This window comes from Bactrocera neohumeralis, chromosome 2 (genome assembly GCF_024586455.1).
Source record: "Bactrocera neohumeralis isolate Rockhampton chromosome 2, APGP_CSIRO_Bneo_wtdbg2-racon-allhic-juicebox.fasta_v2, whole genome shotgun sequence".
Taxonomy (NCBI): domain Eukaryota; kingdom Metazoa; phylum Arthropoda; class Insecta; order Diptera; family Tephritidae; genus Bactrocera; species Bactrocera neohumeralis.
Genome location: NC_065919.1, coordinates 56115755 through 56135644, shown reverse-complemented (window position 1 = coordinate 56135644; position 19890 = coordinate 56115755). Strand labels below are relative to the sequence as shown.

General features: G+C 38.3%; 2 protein-coding genes across 2 annotated transcripts; both read right to left on the bottom strand.

The window, feature by feature from the left end:
- Positions 1-765: 765 nt before the first annotated feature.
- Positions 766-8970, bottom strand: LOC126753678 (uncharacterized). Its single transcript, XM_050465357.1, has 6 exons — positions 8684-8970; positions 8484-8614; positions 8290-8416; positions 3228-3662; positions 2827-3161; positions 766-950 (listed from the first exon to the last, which is right to left on the bottom strand). The coding sequence occupies exons 1-6, from the start codon at positions 8834-8836 to the stop codon at positions 881-883; spliced, it is 1251 nt and encodes a 416-aa protein (XP_050321314.1). The 5' UTR covers positions 8837-8970; the 3' UTR covers positions 766-880.
- A 324-nt stretch (positions 8971-9294) lies between these two features.
- LOC126753615 (heat shock 70 kDa protein cognate 2) lies at positions 9295-19888 on the bottom strand. Its single transcript, XM_050465209.1, has 3 exons — positions 18888-19888; positions 10755-12236; positions 9295-9685 (listed from the first exon to the last, which is right to left on the bottom strand). The coding sequence occupies exons 1-3, from the start codon at positions 19059-19061 to the stop codon at positions 9422-9424; spliced, it is 1920 nt and encodes a 639-aa protein (XP_050321166.1). The 5' UTR covers positions 19062-19888; the 3' UTR covers positions 9295-9421.
- Positions 19889-19890: the final 2 nt, after the last annotated feature.

Below are 19890 nucleotides of genomic sequence, written 5' to 3'. Positions count from 1 at the left end.
TTGGTGGATTTGAGTGTGAAACGCGTTCTTGCTCGACTCGTTTCGAAAAAGCTGATTTTTTTTTTCGAAAATAGTACCGTAAATAGGTCTCTTTGGACATGCTTATCGTGCGAATTCCAATGCCACATGTCATGTAAAGCCTTCAAACTGCCGTTGAGACAAGGGTTTATAAGTTTGACATGCAAAAAAGTCAGCAATCATCGGAATGGAAACCGTTTTCAGTTGTTCGAAGAGATTAAACACAATTCGCTGAAGGAACTGATGGCCAACCCAAAAAGTGCTAATGAAAAATGTTTCGAGTTCTGGAAAAATCGTTGTCATAATTGTTTTATATCTGGTGGGGATTACTATGAAGGTGGCACAACAAAATTAATCAATAATTAAATATTTTGCGTTTCATTTACAATATCCGGATTTCCGTGTTTTTTGTCATAATGTATACCACATCAGTCACTTCGTAGGTTTTACAATTTTTACATAGATAGATATTGTTATGAGGTAATGCACCGCAACCTAGGATCTATTGTGCCCTCTCCTATATCACATGTCTTCCCAGAGTCCCAGCAGCCTGAATAGCTCTAGGAGTTTGCCGGGCGCTACTGAGATGATGTGATCCCTGCTGATATAAATGGAATCCAGGGCCTTAACATCAAAATATAATAATTAAAATATAAGTGCTTAAAGGCAAAAATATAATTGAAAACCCCAAAATCAACCCTTCTAAAAATTACCTCAGTATTAATAAAATTCTGTTTTTCAGTTCAATTAAGTGGGCCAAAATTTATTTTAACTTACATGTGGTATGATAAAAAATTGTTGATATAACTCATTGGAAAAGCACTTTTTTTTACATTTTTTTTGGTCAATTTGATTTAGAGCCTTACAAAGCTGGTGAACACCGTGCCAGAATGTGCTCGACTATCTCAACGCTTGCATGGGTGGTTCTCACACTGAAATAAAGTGAAAAATGAGAATAAATATAATTTTAAGTAAGTCAAAATATTAAAAAAAATACTTTTTAATTCCAATACCCATGCAATCATAACAAACGTGCAAACATCTACTACTACCGTTATAAAAAATGCTGGCGTAGTTACTCGTGATGGTTCTTGTGATTAACATCATCATATCATCAACACGAAGAAAATGGGGAAAAAATGAAACGAACAGTAAATTTAAAATGCCGTTATAAAGGAGACGGGAGAGAGGTTTGCAGTAGGAAGCGACCAATAAACTTAAGTTTCGGCGTACTAGACCAATCCATTGGTTTGAAAGCAAAGGTACATAGCTGCCATTAGCGAAGCAGCAAACATTCTGCCCCGAAGTGAGCAAAAAAACCATTACGGCTATAAAAAGTCCATTGAACTACTTGCTCTTTCAAAGTTGTTCTTGCCAAAAAGATTTGAAACTGAACACTTTTTAATAATCGTACTTGGGAAAAGACTAAAATCTACCAAAATTGTATAGAGGAAGTTGAGGTGGAAAAATTAAGACACTTTTCGCTCTCTCCATTGTCAAGCTTTCGGAATACTGTAGTTGATATACATACATTTCTCGGTAGTCATACCTTCGGCAAACTAGGTGAATACATACACATTTTGAAACCGACATCCTCAGCTGTTCAAATTAAGTCTCTCATGATCTTACTCGTGAGGACGAACCTATCCTAACCTTGAAAGCAGTCGACTACTGCATACGAGGTGTGTTCAAAAAGTATCGCGAATTTTGTGTTTTTTCAAAAATTATTTATTTATTCATGAATATCTATTTTGTCCCCTTCAAAGTAATCCCCATGAGATATTATACACTTGTGCCAACGGTTTTTCCAATCTTCGAAGCAAAATTTTTTTTTTTATCTTCTTCAGCTCCTCCTTCGATGCCGTCTTTATCTCGTCAAGAGAAGCGTAACGTCCTCCTTTCATGGACCTCTTCAGTTTAGGGAACAAGAAAAAGTCACAGGGGGCCAGATCTGGGGAATACGGTGGCTGCGGCATCATTAGTGTGTTGTTTTTGGCCAAAAAGTCGCGCACAAGCAACGATGTGTGAGCAAGGGCGTTATCGTAGTGCAAAAGCCATTTTTTGTTCTTCCATAAATCCGAGCGTTTCTGGCGGATTAATTCGCGCAAATTGCGCATAACTTGCCAATCGATATGTTTAGGTCCTCAGCAACTTCTCTAACGGTGATTCTACGATTGGCCAACACCATTTTCTCCACTTCATTAATTCTTGAGATCTTTGATCCATTTTTTTGTATAGGTAAAAATCGAAGACGATCCAAAACACATGCAAGCAAAGCAGCTGTCAACAATTAAATGAACATTCCAAATGGCCGAGCTTGTCGGCATAAGTGAGAGACATGAGTACCAACATAACGCCACAAAAAATTCGAAATTCGAATATACGTAACCCGCGAAAATTCAAAATTCGCGATACTTTTTGATATTTTTGAACACACCTCGTAGTCCCACAGTTAATAAGATTTAAAATCGAGTGATATTCGCTTGATAAAGTCAAGTGGTGATGTAGGATCCTCATATTCAGATTTATGGGACTACACAAGGTGTGGATCGATTTCGGTATTTTCGTCAATACTTCGTTTTTGGGAAAAGTTCTGAAGGTGTTCAATAATCCGTTATATGAATAGTACATGTAGTTGAACTTTGAAATAGCTTGAAATCGGTTTTCAAACTTTCTGCAAGATGATAATGCATATGTTTTGAATAAAATTTTATAGAAATTTTGAACAAAAAGACGGTATTAAACTGGCTAAGTTCTATATCTGAAACAAAGAAGTAACTGAAACCAACTTAGACCACAGATACTTACTAGTTATTTGTGATGCCGTTTATGACCATCCCACCAAGCTTGCTGACAGAGTTTTTGTTAATGACATAAGCATTTACCAAATACGCGAGCGCTATTGGATAAAACATCATTCTGCAGGGCAAACGTTTGACCCACTCATAGGTGTCGCCAAAACGCTCTTCAGTCAAGTAAGTTGTAACATACTGCCAGCTAATTTGTAAGCTCCCGACCATCGCATAGCTGAGCAGTGTTAACTTTGGGAAAAATATGAAGCCGGAACCACTTAGAAAAGCCGCCACGCTGTGGTTCAGCGGTGAGTCGCCACCGAAATTGCGATTAAAGTAACAATGCAGAAGCTGAAAATGTCAGAAATGCAAATTAAATGGAAATTTTGAACAGAAAAAAGTGTCAACAGTGCTTACCCTGTAAATAGCGACGTATGAGGTGAGTATTGCAAAGGAGCGTAATTTGAAAGCCTTCAATTTGACGCAGAGTTTCGCCATGAACCCGTTCACATTTGATGGCACATTGCTCATCAGCATTTTGATGGCGTCCAATCCCAGACCGGTGAGCATAAAATTTCGAATACCTTGTAGCGCATATTGCTGACATGATTGGTCTTTGTGGTTGCATGAACTGTTGCACGTTGCATTGTCATCATTCTCTCCCGTTTGTTCCACTGCTGTGGCATTGTAGGGTGTAGGTTCCATCAACCAAAAGCCTTTGTACGTTTTTTTCCGTTTGGCATTCAATATCAAGGCACTACAACACATAAATATGAATGTGCGTATCAATGAGGAATTGGCGATTAGTTTCGTGAGTGCAGTATTCTCTAACATAATCAAGGATTCGAGTGTCTGGCGAGATGGTGAGATCCAGCGAAATAGATGAGAAGGCATGAAATTTCAAAATCATAGCAAAAAATAAGAACAAAGTTGCATTAGAATTTGAGAAATATTAGTAATTTTTTATTAAACTCATTTATCTTTAAAACGATCATTTCTATGCGTACATGGTATATGTACAAGTAGAATGTAAGGATGTAGCTTTATACTATGCAACATGTTGTAATACAGTATATTACATTTTTCACCTTGAACACCTAAAACTAATCCAGAAAGCAAAACAATGTATCATCAAAACGATTGAAATTGAGTTTTTTATTGCTTACGATTCACTACATCATATTACATATCTGTAGCATAAAATTTCCGGCAGCCGCTCTCAGATATAACCAATATATAGTATGTATAACCATTTTATAACCAAAACCCTTAATTTTGTTTCAATATGAGCGGTTTCTACTATATCGTTTTTCCTTCGGCTGTAAACTTATGAAAAGTGATGTTCCGTTATTTTGCATTATAAGTGAAGATATATGTACATATATATAAGGGGTCCTCCGCCTAACGGTTTTGTACTTTTCTCTTATTATGAGAAAGAAAAAGTTGCATCTCGCTTCCAATTACTTGCAGAAATATTTCTTTTTGGTGTATTTTGTAGAAAATTGAACGCTCTTCAAAAGAGGTCTACGTCGATTTTTCCGTAAGCCTAGCCGTTTAAAAGATATTACCGATTAAAATATTATTATTTTAAGGATATTTTTTAACAATAAAAGTAGGTAAGCGAATGACCTTTCAGTTACAATTAAGAGCTCATACATGGAGAACTGTTCTAAGAGGTGTCTATCATGCAATTTTTCAGAATACCAAGCGAAATAAAACCATTAATATTTTTCTCCACCCTAATGTAAAGGGTGATCCATTTTGAGATTCCATTGGCATTTTTTTTTGACATTATCTCTTTCAAATCTTGGCCGCGGCTACGTCTCAGACGGTCCACCTATTAAGTCCAATTTCCGATGACTTGTTCGAGCATTTATCCAAGGCATGAATCGAAGTGCGATTGTCCGCATAGACCTCAGACATTTTTAAAGAAATATGAAGTGATGATTCCACCGGCTCACAAACCACACCAAGCCGTGGTTTTTCTGGATGAAATGCCAGCACTCGAATCTCTTCAGGTTACTCTTCGGCAATTTTGCTTGTTTACATACCCATTGATCCAGAAATGGGCCTCATCGCTGAACATAATTAAGGCTCGAAGCGATTTCGCTTGGGTGGGTAGGTTGAGCGGCTTCAGTTCTTTCACAAGATGTATTTTGTATGCTTTCAATTCAAGATTTCGACGAAAAACGCGAGTTGCTGCGAATGTCTCCGAATCGACTCTCGGCTACGGTTGCTAAAATTTCTTCACTGAGTGCTGAATGTAGTCTATTCGATGGATTATTATCCAATAATGAATGCTGGGTCTCAAGATGGGTAATGGTGTTGATGACCAAAAGTTGAGCGAAGCGTGCGAAAGACATTCTTTACAGGACGTAATAGACTTTCTAGATAAGGATTTGTAAACGTTGTTCAAGCATAAGTCTTTCCATGTTGAAATGCTAAAAAATACTGAACGCGTGATCTGTCAAAAAAAGGCTATTGAAAAAAATACCTCTACTTGGATCAGCCTTTATATGTATATATTTTCGAATGAGTGTCTGTTCGTACGTTCGAATATGATTCATCACATTTTGATTTCTGCAAAGCTAACGTAGAGTGGAGGCCAAAAAAGGAATGCTATATAACATAGTTGATTTTGTATTAAAATACTACGCGCGCAGCTTAAATTCAAATGTCACCTCTTTTTTTGGGCACAGTAGTATGTGAAAATTTAGTTTTTTTATCGGTCAATCTATGACATATAGTATTTCTGACACTAAAATCATTTCAATACTTCATTGGAAAAATCCTCCTCGTGATGGCCATCAGAGCCTTCTTCGATTCAGCTTTCATATCCTCAATTGAGTCAAAACGGTGTCCTCGGAGTGTTCATATGAATTTGCTGAATAGCCAGAAGTTACACGAAGATAAATCAGGCGAATGCGGTGGTTGCGGCACGATATTAGTTGAAAATGTTGCGAAATAATCACGAATAACCAATGCAGTATGAGATGGTGCATTATCGCACGTCAGGCATAGTAAAAATCGAAGAATTCACTTTTAGAGCCTCACAAAAAGAGGCGTATCTCAAATACTAATGAATATTTTGACGTGAAATTTAGCATAGATGGCACCAACAGTACTACCAACTTACAGAAAAAATATTTACCGATTCGAAAAACACGCGAAATATAATTTAAATATTCGCCTTTCATGATCACAGTAGTATACTTGTACGTTTTCAAACTTCCCTTTGCCTTTATACCGTATATTCATATACATACTTGTATGTATGTTAGGGCAATAGGTAAGTTGTCTTAAATAATTCACAGAGCGTCAAATGTGTAAAATCGCTTAAATACTTCACCGACCCCATATACTTTAAGTCAAACAATCAGTAGACTTTATATCATATATGTAGGTAACTACATATATCGTTAAATCTGAGTTAGAATTTTTTCACATTAATTGTTAGATCACCGAAAGGTTTGGCCTAGAGCAGTAACGTAGAACCGGCTGCCATAGAAATTGCTAATCTTAAACTCAAATTGAATGTTTCTCACGGTTTCCCTCCGCGAGCTTTGCCGGAGTCGTTATTATCCAATGTCACCTCATTCTGGGACAAGACATTGCTAACAGAAAACGTTCCTACTATGTCTGGTTAATATATTGGTGTGGTTTGCCTAGAAATGGAATAACTTTATTATCATCCCTTGTTCTAATAATGTGAGCATATGTTATCTTGGAAAGCTAATGTCCTTGTGCGTTTTCTTCAGTATATGTCATTCATTTTAAGTGTAAAAACAAAGTACAGCGTTTGTTTGGAAAGTAATAGGGCTGAGTCTTAAAAAATAGGCTCTTTCTGCGCGGATACAGCGCTGCCAGCGCGATTTCCAAGCATTGAAGGCGTCACGAAAGGCATTCTCCGGAATAGCCTTGAGAGCCGAGGTGCATGCTGCTTGTCGTACCTCGCTATCATATCAAAAGTTTCTGTTTGTCCTGACTCTCCAGGTACTCGGAGCCAACTGACCAGTTGCTCGTTCGTTGGCTAGGAACGCCCCCTACCGAATCCAGTCGGTGCGCTCCGAAGTACAGTCGTGGTGGAAGAAAATCGGTCCTATTACTTTCCGGACAAAACTCTGTATAGTACTAGTGGATCCGGCCGCGCCGCGCTGTGGTATACATTTTATACTATTATTCAAATAATAAACTATTCAATACAGTGAAATTTTCATTTACGAATAAAGCCGAAAACGTTTTTGTTGCTATAAGAATCCAAGGGATTGCACTTGAGGTTTAATTTTGAATATGTTTAAACAAATAAATTTCAATGGAAAAAATAACGTTAAGCATGTTTTCTCAGTTAGGTTAACAGCATCTGTCAGTTCTAGTTAAAATAAGGTACTTTGCCGAAAAAAGGAACCTTGGTTAAGTTTACCAGAACTGTAACCAACTGTAAACCAAACATTGCGATGAGATGGCCCTTAAGGTTGATATTTTACTGAAAATTATAATTACTGTTGAACTTTCCTAACTCGAATCACAATAATTCACAAAAAAACTTTGAGTTATGGCAGAAAATTTTCATGTAATTTGACTTCTACGGATATTGCTAAGTCAAGAGTTCGAGTTATAGAAGTTTGAGTTATGGAAGTTCAACTGTATTATATTTTTTGGGGGATTGTGAATACATGCGTATGTTTAGAAAAATATGCAGTGAAATTTCCCATAAACAGACACTGACGAAACAGCCTTTCTGTCCAGTTATTAGAGTTGTTCGCTTAATAGTGCGTCCATTTAATAGGGTGTCTATTTAATACAGCTTTCACTGTTTCGCTTATTTATGAATTGTTTTGACTATCCTACCTTCTAAGTTGTTTCAGGCTGGACCCAGTGTGCAAAACTTTGCTAAAATCGGTTCAGTAGTTTAGGAGTCCATCGCGGACAAACAACGAGACACGTAATTTTTATATATAAAGATCTGGTATAACCACATATTTAACTCGATTAGTGTTATACGATAAATACAACCGTTATATAAATAAAACTATTGTACTCTTTAGCAACATTTTGCGAGAGTATAAAACATTTCATCAATTTATTATCGGGGTACTATTTTAATGAATTATTAAGTGAAATTTGCACTTCCTCCTTTGAGATTATTTATTGAATATAAGCTTCACAGTCCATGCCAACTAATATTATTGTTATTATTTTCTACAAGCTCCAATATAATTTCAAAATTACTTTCATATACTATTATTGTAAAGGCAAAAAACATTTCGAAGCAAACAAACGCATTGTCTAATATACATAGAAACCGTTGTATGTTTCACATACATTTTCTATATACATACATACATATGTACATAAATAGGTATACCATATCTTAGCCTTTGGATACTTGCAACGTGCTTTTTTCACATTAGAAATTGACTAAGTATTTAATTAATGCCGATTTAAAGAATTCACTGTTTAAATAAATAATTATACTTACACACTGAAATATGGTGGTCGAGAACAGGCTATGAACTCGTGGACTTGGAACCATGAATGTACAAAAGCTGCCGATGAAAGTCGGCAACAATATAAAGGTTAAATAGGTGAATTTACCCAATAAATGTCTGTAAGGGAATTTAAACAATTTAATAACATTGTTCTAGATTTTTATTTCGGTTTTCTGAAACGAACCGCAAAAAACAAATAATGATTTGGATCGACCAGCCGACGGCCGTGGCGGCCAACACTGCCTCCACATAATATATGAGCGTCGACTGCAGCAGCTTCCTGTTGAGTGACCGTATGCGCATGAGTAAGGGTAACTAAATAAAAAAATTTCAACTTTATTGAAATGACGGACCACCACATACACTTTCCAAACGTGCACTTACACCAATAACAGGCGCGAAATATTTCATATTCGAGAACATAAATTTATATGTGTTGAGTAATGCATTCCGTTTACAAGAGTGATCGTGAAAAATACCGCTACATTTGACATCGTTATCAATTAAATATTTAATGAATTTACTCAAAGCCACCATTTTGCAATTTTGAAATTTTGTTGACTTCACTAAATTGTATTTGTTTTTGTTTTCTTTCAACTTTCTTCAAACTATCGGTAAAATCGAACTTGCGTGCACCAGCGTTTATTTAAAACTAATTCGATGTTAAAGTTCTGACCGTCAATTTAATGAATTTCTTTATGTTTTGCCTTCCCTTGTTTTCAAACCTTGCACACTCACATTTATTTATTTGCGGCTGTGTGGTATATTTGTAATCGTCGATTGAACTTGTAGCTGCCGCAGTACGTCATTATAATTCCACGAGGAAATAAAAAGTTTCAATATAATTCTAATTCTAATTCGAATCTAAATATGCACTGTTTATAAGCTGCTTAAGCGGCAAGTAAACTCGGCGTATAAGAAGTAAAGGAAACAACAAAACAAACTCCGCTTATATCATACTTACATAATCCGTCAATACAGTAACGAAAAATCTATTTATATACATATGTATGTTTATAATTGTCCGTTTTAGAAAATGTACGAATAAATAATTCAAATTGAAAGTGAAATTGAAAGTATATGAGAAATTTAGTATGAGAATATTTCTAAATGATTGCTAAATTAATCGACTTCCTCGACAGTCGGTCCGCCAGCACGTCCACTCTGTGCTCCCTTAGCCGCACCGGCATCGCCACTACCAGCGCCGCCATGCATCTTCGCCATTACAGGGCCGCAAACTCGTTGACACTCCTTCAGGTGATCGTCGAACTCGTCCTTTTCAGCGAGCGTATTGGCATCCAGCCAGGACATCTCCGAGGTGCATTTATCGCGTACCGTGGACTTATCAGCGTCTGTCAGACGGCCAGCGGGAGCATCCTCAATGGCCTGCAAAGAAAATAAACCCATTTTAGATCGAGTGCTTTATTGGGTGGGAGTTACAAGGGAAGGTTAATTTTCAGTAAGGTGCCTTCCATCAATCTTAGCTAAAGAACCACCGTAGTGTCTTTCAAGCAGAAATGGCTGCTACTCGTACTAAGGTCGTGTTAAATGTACGGTGACTTGCGTTCTAGCACTGGACCAATAGACCTTGCGTGCACTTACCAGCGCTGGTCAACGATCTGCTCCCGTGCTGGAGTAGATCACAGGAGTTTTTCTAAACTACTTGCCCTTGGCAAAGTTCAGCTTGACACAATAGTAGGTGCTCTTACAGGACATTGTCCAATAGGTATTCACATAGGGGCTCAAAATCTTGATCAAGTTGTCAAAGTTGTATATTCTCTCCAGCCTTTGCAAGGCTGTGGATGTAACATCTTGGCAGTGCTACCTTCGGTGAACCAGTAGACAAAGCCAGAACTAACATTAGCCGTCTCAACAATTTTTTGATAGGTTCAAAAGCTTTGTGGATTTGTAAGCGTGATATGATCTATTATGTAGGGGTTTTAGGCAACACAACGGACCAGCGTTCTAAACAGTCCAAGTAAGATACCTGTTAGGATCGACTTTTTAACCTTAGCTAACCTAACCTTTTTGGTAAATAATAGCTATATCTGTGATATTAAAACAAGAAGATATTGAAGATATTAAACCAAAACAAAGCGTTAACTTTGCTGGCATCGAAGGATCTAATTTTGATCGTTCAGTTTTTATCACAACTATATGTTATACTGGTTCGATATTAGCGATTCCTGAATGTCAGATGGATATTTCAAAAACTGAGGGGCTTCTTCTTGTGAAACAACGTATATACACTGTTCAGGGTATAAGGATAATCACTAGGCATTCTACTCCTTCAGGGCTTTTTCTAAAATTTTGCCTCAAGATCAGATAACTCCATTAAATTTGATGATGACGGATGAAAATTAACCCATTGATGACTCTTTAGCTTTTAATATACATAGGTTACAGTACGAGTTATCTCATTCTAATAAAGCTATTAGGTTAATATTTCACTTACCTGCTTGCAGCTAAAGATGTAGCTTTCCAAAGCATTCCTAGACTGAATGCGCTGCTTCTGTTTCTCATCCTCATCCTTATAACGCTCAGCATCCGACAACATACGATCGATTTCCGCCTTGGACAGACGTCCTTTATCATTAGTAATGGTAATCTTCTCCGATTTACCGGTGCTATTGTCCTTAGCGGATACGTGCAATATACCATCGGCGTTAAGGTCAAAGGTGACCTCAATTTTGGGCACACCACGTGGCGCTGGCGGTATGCCAGTCAAATTGAATGTACCCAAAAGATTGTTGTCCTTAGTCATGGCGCGTTCACCTTCGTACACCTGAATTGTGACCGCATTCTGGTTATCGCTGTATGTAGTAAAGGTTTGTTGTTGTTTGCATGGAATGCGAGCATTGCGTTCAATTAATTTAGTCATCACACCACCGGCAGTCTCAATACCCAATGAAAGCGGCGTTACGTCAACCAGTAACACATCCTGGATTTGGGAACTACCCACACCAGTCAGAATGGCAGCTTGTACAGCGGCGCCATATGCCACAGCCTCGTCGGGATTAATGGACAAGTTCAGCTGTTTGCCGCCAAAGAAGTCTTGCAGCATCTTTTGTATTTTCGGAATGCGTGTAGAACCGCCCACCAACACTACATCGTGAATGGCGGCCTTGTCCATTTTAGCGTCGTTCAGCGCACGCTCAACTGGCTGCAGTGTCGAACGGAACAAGTCCATGTTCAGCTCTTCGAAACGTGCGCGACTGATTTTCGAATAGAAATCAATACCCTCATGCAAAGCATCGATTTCAATGGAAGCCTCTGTGCTGCTGGACAGCGTACGCTTGGCGCGCTCACAGGCGGTACGCAGACGTCGCAAAGCGCGCACATTGGAGGACAAATCACGTTTGTGCTTGCGTTTGAATTCCTCAACGAAGTGGTTGACAAGTCGATTATCGAAATCTTCACCGCCTAAATGTGTATCACCAGCCGTCGATTTGACCTCAAAGAGTGAGCCCTCATCGATGGACAATATGGAGACATCGAAAGTACCACCGCCCAAATCAAAGATGAGCACATTCTTTTCACCCTTTAAATTCTTATCTAAACCATAAGCTAAAGCAGCGGCTGTGGGCTCGTTAATGATGCGCAACACGTTGAGACCAGCAATCGAACCGGCATCTTTGGTGGCCTGACGTTGACTATCATTAAAGTAGGCGGGCACTGTAATAACGGCATCGGTAACCTTGCCACCCAGATAGACCTCGGCGATTTCACGCATCTTAGTCAAAACCATCGAGCTTACTTCTTCGGGCGCGAAACGTTTTACTTCGCCTTTGAACTCGATTTCGATTTTAGGTTTGCCACAGTCGTTGACCACTTTGAAAGGCCAATGCTTCATGTCCTCCTGTATTTTTGTATCGTCAAAGCGGCGACCTATCAGACGCTTGGCATCAAATACTGTGTTTTTGGCGTTCATGGCGACCTAAATCGGGAAATAAGTAAGTAAGAATAAAGAAATATTAGTTGTTTATAGTCAAATACATTTAAAGTAGACTAAACGACCTACAAAGCTGGTTTAAACAAGAACTTGTACTTAGGAACAAAATTAAACAAATAACTGTTACATTAAGGGAATGCATTTAATGTGGCATTTAATATAACAGTGGCAAAGTGGCAAAATAGGTTAAGTTATCACTTCGTGGCAATATTGCTATTTAAATGTACTAAGATTTTCTATTTTAGAGGTGATCTAGTGACTGATGCCCAAAGCATACTGGAATTATGAAGGAAACACTTCTCCAGCATGCTGAATGACAGTGAAAGCATAACACCTGGAGATGGTCGACTCCAAACGGTGATGATGGAGTAGACGTCCCTGACCATGAAGAAGTTCGTATAGCAATTACCCGTCTGACGAACAACAAAACGGTGTGGGCTGATGGATTGCCATTTCGCACTATTCGAATAAAGCGGTGAAGAACTGATAAGGTGCGTGCATCAGCCCCTTTGTAGAATATGGTCGGAGGAAAGCATGCCCGACGATGGGAATTTAAATGTACTCTGCCCAATCCACAAAAAGTATCTTCGCCAACTACCGTGGGATAAGTCTCCTAAACATCGCTTATAAGGTTCCATTGAGCGTACTAAGTGAAAGATTAAAGCCCACCATCAACAAACTGATTGTACCTTATCGGTGTGGCTTCAGGCCTGGAAAATCTACAACTGTCCAGATATTCATCATGCGCCAAATCTTGTAAAAAACCATCTCTTCGTCGATTTCAAAGTTGCTTTTGACATCACCAAAAGGAGTTGCCTTTATGCCGCTTTGTCTGAATTTGGTATCCCCGCAAAACCACTGTGCAAACTGATGTTGAGCAATGCCAAAAGGTCCGTAAGGATCGGAGAGGTCCTCCTCCGAGCCGTTCGGAGGTTTGAGGTTTCAGACAAGACAACTCCCTATCTTGTGACTTCAGTCTACTTCTGGGTGAAATAGTTCGAGCTGCAAATCTGAATAGAGAAAGTACAATCTTCTACAATAGTGTAAAATTGCTGGCGTACACCGATAACATCGATATTATTGACCATAACAACCGCGTCGTTAGTTCTGCTTTCTCCAGAATGGATAAGGCAGCGAAGCAAATGGGTTTGGTGGTGAACGAGGGCAAGACGAAATATCTCCTGTCATCAAATAAATAGCCGTTGCTCTTGTGACTTGGTTCTTACATCACTGTTGACAGTCATAATTTTGAAGTTGTAGATAATTTCGTCTATCTTGGAACCAGAGTAAACACCACCAACAATGTCAGCCTGGAAATCCAACGCAGGATAACTCTTGCCAACAGGTGCTACTTCGGACTGAGTAGGCAATTGAGAAGTAAAGTCCTCTCTCGACGAATAAAAACCAAACTCTTTAAGTCACTCATTATTCCTGTCCTGCTATATGGTGCAGAGGGTTGGACGATGGCAAAAACTGATGAGTTGACGTTGCGAGTTTTCAAGAGAAAGGTTCAGCGAAAGATTTATGGTCCTTTGCGCGTTGGCCACGGGGAATATCGCATTCGATAGAACGATGAGCTGTATGAGTTATACGACGACATTGACATAGTTCAGCGAATTAAAAGACAGCGGCTACGCTGGCTAGGTCATGTTGTCCGAATGGACGGAAGCACTCCAGCTCTGAGAGTATTCGACGCAGTACCCGCCGAGGGAAGCAAAGGAAATGGAAGACCTCCTCTCCTTTGGAAAAGACCTGGTTACACTTGGAATCTCCAATTGGCGCCAAACAGCGAAAAGGAAGAACGACTGGCGCGCTGATGTAAACTCGACTATAACCGCGTAAGCGGTGTCTACGCTAATAAAGAAGAAGAAGATTAATAAAAAGAACGAATAAAATTGGTAAAATTTAACATTTGGTGTTAACAAACAATAGCATAATGAGTGTTATCTGACCTCTGGCCAGATGTCCATTTGAAAGGTGGTCGGCTAAATACTGATCATATGATCACCAAAGAAGAATAACCCACTGGACGCCCTGGAAAGGGAATTACAGAAAGATTTTGGATAACCTTAAACTGCGATTGATCTAAAGTGGACCCTCGAAAGATTGTAATAGGTTGGACATATCGGTTATGACCATATGGATATATGGGTATGAAACTTTCATCGAAAAAATGAAAGGTGGGAAGGGTGTTGGTGTTTTTCCTTCAAGTTTAAAATATTTGTTCTACATATCGGTCTTAAATATTTAATTCAACGGTTTGCAACTTACTCCCTAGCAATATAACGAAAAATTTATATTATTTAATTTCCTTTCCATTGCTAAAAATAGCCAACAATCATAAAACAATTTTAGAAAATAAACATACAAACATTGATTCATTGCAATGAAAGCTATTTTTGAAACAAAACAATTTGGATGGAAACACACGTCCTCTACACTGTGCCGCTAAACCAGAATGTTCCACGCGACGTGACTTATTAAAATATATGTATGTATGTATGTACAAACATAAGTGTTTGTATATATAGCATACATATGTATGTATATATAACTTAATGCTGCCAAAAGACGCGAACACCCACACGAACGCCTAAAATTCACACCATTCCCATAACATCGCTCTGCCTTGGTCAACATTTGTAATTGGGGTAAAAAAGGAAAATTTATATACAATATTTACATAACCACATATCACATAGTACATACATATAAACATTGTGTATTACGTATTTTCTAAATGCATGACGAATGCTTTCATATTTATGGCCGTTGAACAGGTGTCGACGACTCATGTCATGTATCGAAATGGTAGTAAATGTCGGAGAGTAGTGGACCAGTCAGATCCATATAAAGGCATTCCGAGCGACTGGGTGCTTGTCGCCGGCGATCATTACGGGTATTTGGCTATTGTAAAAATAATGAGTGACGGCACCTAATCCGACATAAATGTATGTACGAGCCGGTATGTACAAACTTACTACACCTTTTCACCTACATACGTACAGCCATATGTATGTATGTAGGTATGCGTGTCTGTTCGCACAAATGTGGTAAATATGCTGTCTGACATGGCGGTTCATCGAATTTGGCTTAGAGCGCGTCTGGGCGATGACAAGTGTGTGTGCCATAATTTGAAGAATTCCAATGAGAATACAAGCGCTCGTCAGGCGGGTGCACGTAGCAATTCCCAGCACTATGTTTTGCCCGTAAAGTGTAGGGTCAAGAAAAACGTCGTTGCACAAATTGCATTTTTGGTTGTGCTTTGATGAAATGTCAACTGAAAAATTTATAGTGACAGCTTGTCAAAGCGCGATATTATTCTAACGCTTTGTTTGTGATTTTTTTTTTTTTTTTTTTGATTTTGGTGTTTTTATTTTTTGGCAGTTTGCATTCTTACTTATTTATGAAATCATAAATTACACATTTGGTGTGAAAACCAATAAAAATTTACAAATTAGCAATTAACATGCGATTTTGGCTGGCAAAGTGCAACAAAGACAACCGCCAAATGTATTCTTTGTCAAAATCCACGCATTTATGTTTGCTTGTAGAGCTTGTTAAACAGTTGTAGATCACTAACATTCAGCATAAATATTTTTTTTTGGATAAATTGTGATCATTTGATAGTAAAAACTAAGGAAAATGAATTGTGAAAGATACTGCCCTTATAAGGATATGTTCTAGTAAACTCATGGCGAATTCTTCAATTTTGTAACTGTAAAAATTTTACTTTTTTGGTTGGTTTAAATTGCTGCTTGTAGAATCGAATATGTAAGCTGATTGGTTTACAGAAGTCGTTCGGTTTACATCAAGTCGAGCCTGCAGATATCTCATGATTAGAGAAGACACAGAATTAGAATATGAAGACATGAATTAGAATGTGAATTAAATCGAATGTTTTTGAAAACATTTAAGAATCAAGAATGATGATAGACAAGGTGGTGACACTCGACGGCTTAAACAAAACGAACTGTCAAGTTTTGATAATAATCGTAAACAGAGCCTTTCCGTCATTTCGTTCATGATGTCCCGTATCAATGTGTTCTGTTGTCAATCGCGCTCCAAAAAAGTAACGGGACGAAATTATCGTAATTTCTTATTCTATCAACAGATTTTATTCGACGAAAATGTGGCAATAACGGTTTTTGTCGCATATGGAATTATTAATACTTTATTATGGCCACATGAACTAGACTCTGCTCAAAAATGTGAACGAAAAAATGGTTGAGAGCTCCTAAAAATTTCATGCAATCTCCCTGTCATTTTCTTTAGTCCGCCCCCTTTGAAACATGAGTTATCCATATTTTCGCAGGATCTGTAGATTAACTAGTTACTACTCTTTTTTAGTCAAACACACTGGCTAACCGAACAGTTACGAAGAAAACTACACTAAATACATATACATATATGTATATTGGCTTATTAACTCCGGGAGTAGATTGGCTTGGCATATGTTCCTAGACAGCATCGAATAGGCTCGCGTACGTAAAAAAAGATTCCTCTTATAAACGCCCTATAGATTAGCTCCTCCCAAAACATCAAATTCAACGCTCAGAATATTTCGCTCTTCTTTATCTTTTTCTTTATCAGCGATGGAGTCATGTGTAGAAGTTCACGCAAGTGAGGAAAGTTCTCTGAGCGCCATTCACTTGAGAAAGGTCAGAAACCATTATTTTACATATGACTCAAGTAGCTTACAACTTCCGGTCTTAGACCAAGTATACTCTGGGTAGCTAAAAAATGTCCGTTTGCAGGCGAACTTAAATGAGAAAGCGAAACTTCTCTCCCCAGGATTGGGCGCTGGGTTTGGGACCCACCACGTAAAAAACACCCCAAATAAAAGGAAGAAGACAGTCACGAATCTTTTGCTCTACAACTGTAGATCATAAAGAAATTGGCTTACCAAAAATAAGGAACATCAACTGTTTTGCACCATGAATTTATTATATCACATCTTGCTGACCGATACCTGGCAGGATTGTAGAATTATGTAATGGTATTAAATCGCCTTAACGAGTTAATGGAGTTAAGTCTATGTTAATTGACGGATTAACCGTAAAGTTAAAGCGCATTTCAAATAAAGGGAAGGGTAATACAATATTTACGGAGGGCTGCTACCTGTTGCGTAATCCTTTTCTTCAAGGCCAAAAAGTTTTATTATGGTGGCACTGTCGAAGTCTTTAAATTTTAGTGGATTAAAGGCAAGTATAGAGAAAAAAGAAAATAATAATTGAATTTAAAGTGGCTGTAAAGTTACCTGGACTAATTTTTGTTTACTCAAAGTCGAATGGATCATAATTTTTGGTACCTGGCCTTCAACAACAACTGATGATCAACATGTCAATAAAAATAAAAGAATTGGTGCTTGAGAATCGAGGTTTAACAATCAGAGATCTTACTGACATCGTTGCAATATCGGAAGAGTCAGTGAAAACCATTTTGAAAGATCTTTTGGGCCTATGAAAAGTAAAAGCACGATTGGTTCCAAAATTTCTAAACTTTTTCCAAAAACAGCGTCACGTAACGTCCGTGAAACAATACTTTCCGACTACCAGGATGTCACGAAATGTTTAATTACTAGTGTTGAGTCATGGATCTATGCTTACGACCCGGAAACAGACATTCAAACGGTCAAATATTGTGCTAAAGATGAGCAGAAGCCGTAAAAATCACGTCAAAGCAGGTCAAAAATCAAGTTTATGTTGACAATTTTCTTCGATTATCGAGGTGTGGTGCACTCCGAATTCCTTCCGACTGACCAAACTGTCAACAAGGAATACTATGCGTCGTTTGGGCGAAGCTATTCGTAAAATGAGGCTGGAGTTATGGGCCGTCAACTCTTAGGTTTTGCACGATGATAATGCACCGTGGCATACCGCATTGATTCTTCGTGAGTTTTTCGCCAAATTTTCAACCAATATCGTGCCGCCACCGTATTCGCCCAATTTAGCTCCGTGTGAGCTCTGGCTATTCAGCAAACTCAAACGACCGCTCCGTGGAAACCGTTTTGATTCAATTGAAGACATTCAACGTAAATCGCTACGCGCATTGAAGGCTTTTCCGAAAATTGATTTTAACAACTGTTTCGAGGATTCCGAAAAACGTTAGCACAAATGTATTTGAGCTAAGAGAGATAACTGTGAGGGGGATAGCACAGATTTTGAAGCATAAATTAAGAATTTTAAAATTGTGAATAAAGTCTTCTTATTTTTTGCGCAGTAGTACTATGTACCAAGATCTCAGCAAAACCTACATATACTAAACTATATTCTACGAATTTATAGTTCGCCATTTCTAAAGTTTATAAAAGTGCCTTTTTAAAGGCTAGGTTGAACTACAAAACTTATGCACTCAATTCTAATGGCTCCCTCTCATAAGAAAGCACTTTGCACCCTCTCTACCCACACAAATTCTTCAATGACTTTCAATTGTCCTCTCATAACTAAAACAAAAGTGTTCTTAATTTTTCAATGCAATTAAAACGAAATCCTTTGAAAATGTGTTTGCCTAATGATATTTGTCGTTATTCAGCATTTTCACGAATGAAATCATATTCTTGGTAAAGTTTTGATTTTGCACTCTATTTTCTACAATATTGAATGTTCGCATGGCTGTGTGTGTGTTGGTACCCACCTGATTCTTGGCCGCATCGCCGATCAAACGTTCCGTATCGTTGAACGCAACATAACTGGGTGTGGTGCGATTGCCCTGATCGTTGGCGATTATTTCGACTTTGTTGTTTTGCCAAACGCCCACGCAGGAGTAGGTGGTGCCCAAGTCAATACCGATCGCTGGTGCCTTAACCATATTCTCGCTTGATTTTTCAAATGCTCACTTGAATGCACTAAAAATAAATGCAATGCAATGCTTTTCTATTTTATATTATTCGTATTGCACTCGGCACTTTCTCCGGCAATTATGAAATATGTATGTTTGTAGTTATATTGGTCACTTGGTTCTTTGACTTTTGAAATTGAATTGCATACAAATGCTCGCTTTCAAACGCGCCGGCAAACTGTTGGCTTTTCCTGCTGCCACACTCGAATTTATGCCTTCGCGCTTTCTTGCTATTTTTCTAATTTGCCGAATATTTGTGATTGTAGTGGTTTTGGCATACACGAAGTTGCTGCAATGCGTTTATATCGTAGCGTAGACGAATCTCTGTGCGCATGCGCTTGAGCAGCTACGAGCACACGAGATGTGAAAAGTTTAAGTTTTGTTTACGTTTGGCAGTTGTTTTGAACGAAAGTGAACGTTGTGCTGCTTCGGCTTTACTCGTCACTGGCGGCAATCGTGGTGGCTAAAATGCTTTCGGCCAATTGATTGTGGAAAAGTTCTCAGCGTCTCTAGCGTTGTTGGAAATGTTAATATTGCTTTGTTTGTGGCAAGGAAATTCTTCTAGAACAGTGCTTTTGAATTTTGTTTATTAAAATTTCGATATCAAAACTAAATGAACGTATTGATGACTTTTCTGACATAAAAATAGAATTTCATTTGATTTTTGTTTTGTGATTTTTTTGGCTTTGAGTGGGCGGTGTGGGAGCATTTTGCGTCGGCAGACAGCAAACGGCTGTCGGTGCTTAAATTTGTAGACATTGTAGGTACAACAACAACGCTTTTGGATAGATGTATGTAT

Bases quoted from the DNA above. Each gene is read 5' to 3' on its own strand.
- LOC126753678 (XM_050465357.1), bottom strand. From the start codon at position 8,836: ATGGTGGCTTTGAGTAAATTCATTAAATATTTAATTGATAACGATGTC. The intron at 8,615-8,683 runs GTAAGTGCACGT...TTTTTTATTTAG, and splicing joins ATTTCGCGCCTGTTATTGGT to TTACCCTTACTCATGCGCAT. The intron at 951-2,826 runs GTAAGTATCTGT...ACTTTATTTCAG, and splicing joins AACGGCATCACAAATAACTA to TGTGAGAACCACCCATGCAA.
- LOC126753615 (XM_050465209.1), bottom strand. From the start codon at position 19,061: ATGGTTAAGGCACCAGCGATCGGTATTGACTTGGGCACCACCTACTCC. The intron at 12,237-18,887 runs GTGGGTACCAAC...TTCCCGATTTAG, and splicing joins GCGATGCGGCCAAGAATCAG to GTCGCCATGAACGCCAAAAA. The intron at 9,686-10,754 runs GTAAGTGAAATA...TTTTCTTTGCAG, and splicing joins ACATCTTTAGCTGCAAGCAG to GCCATTGAGGATGCTCCCGC.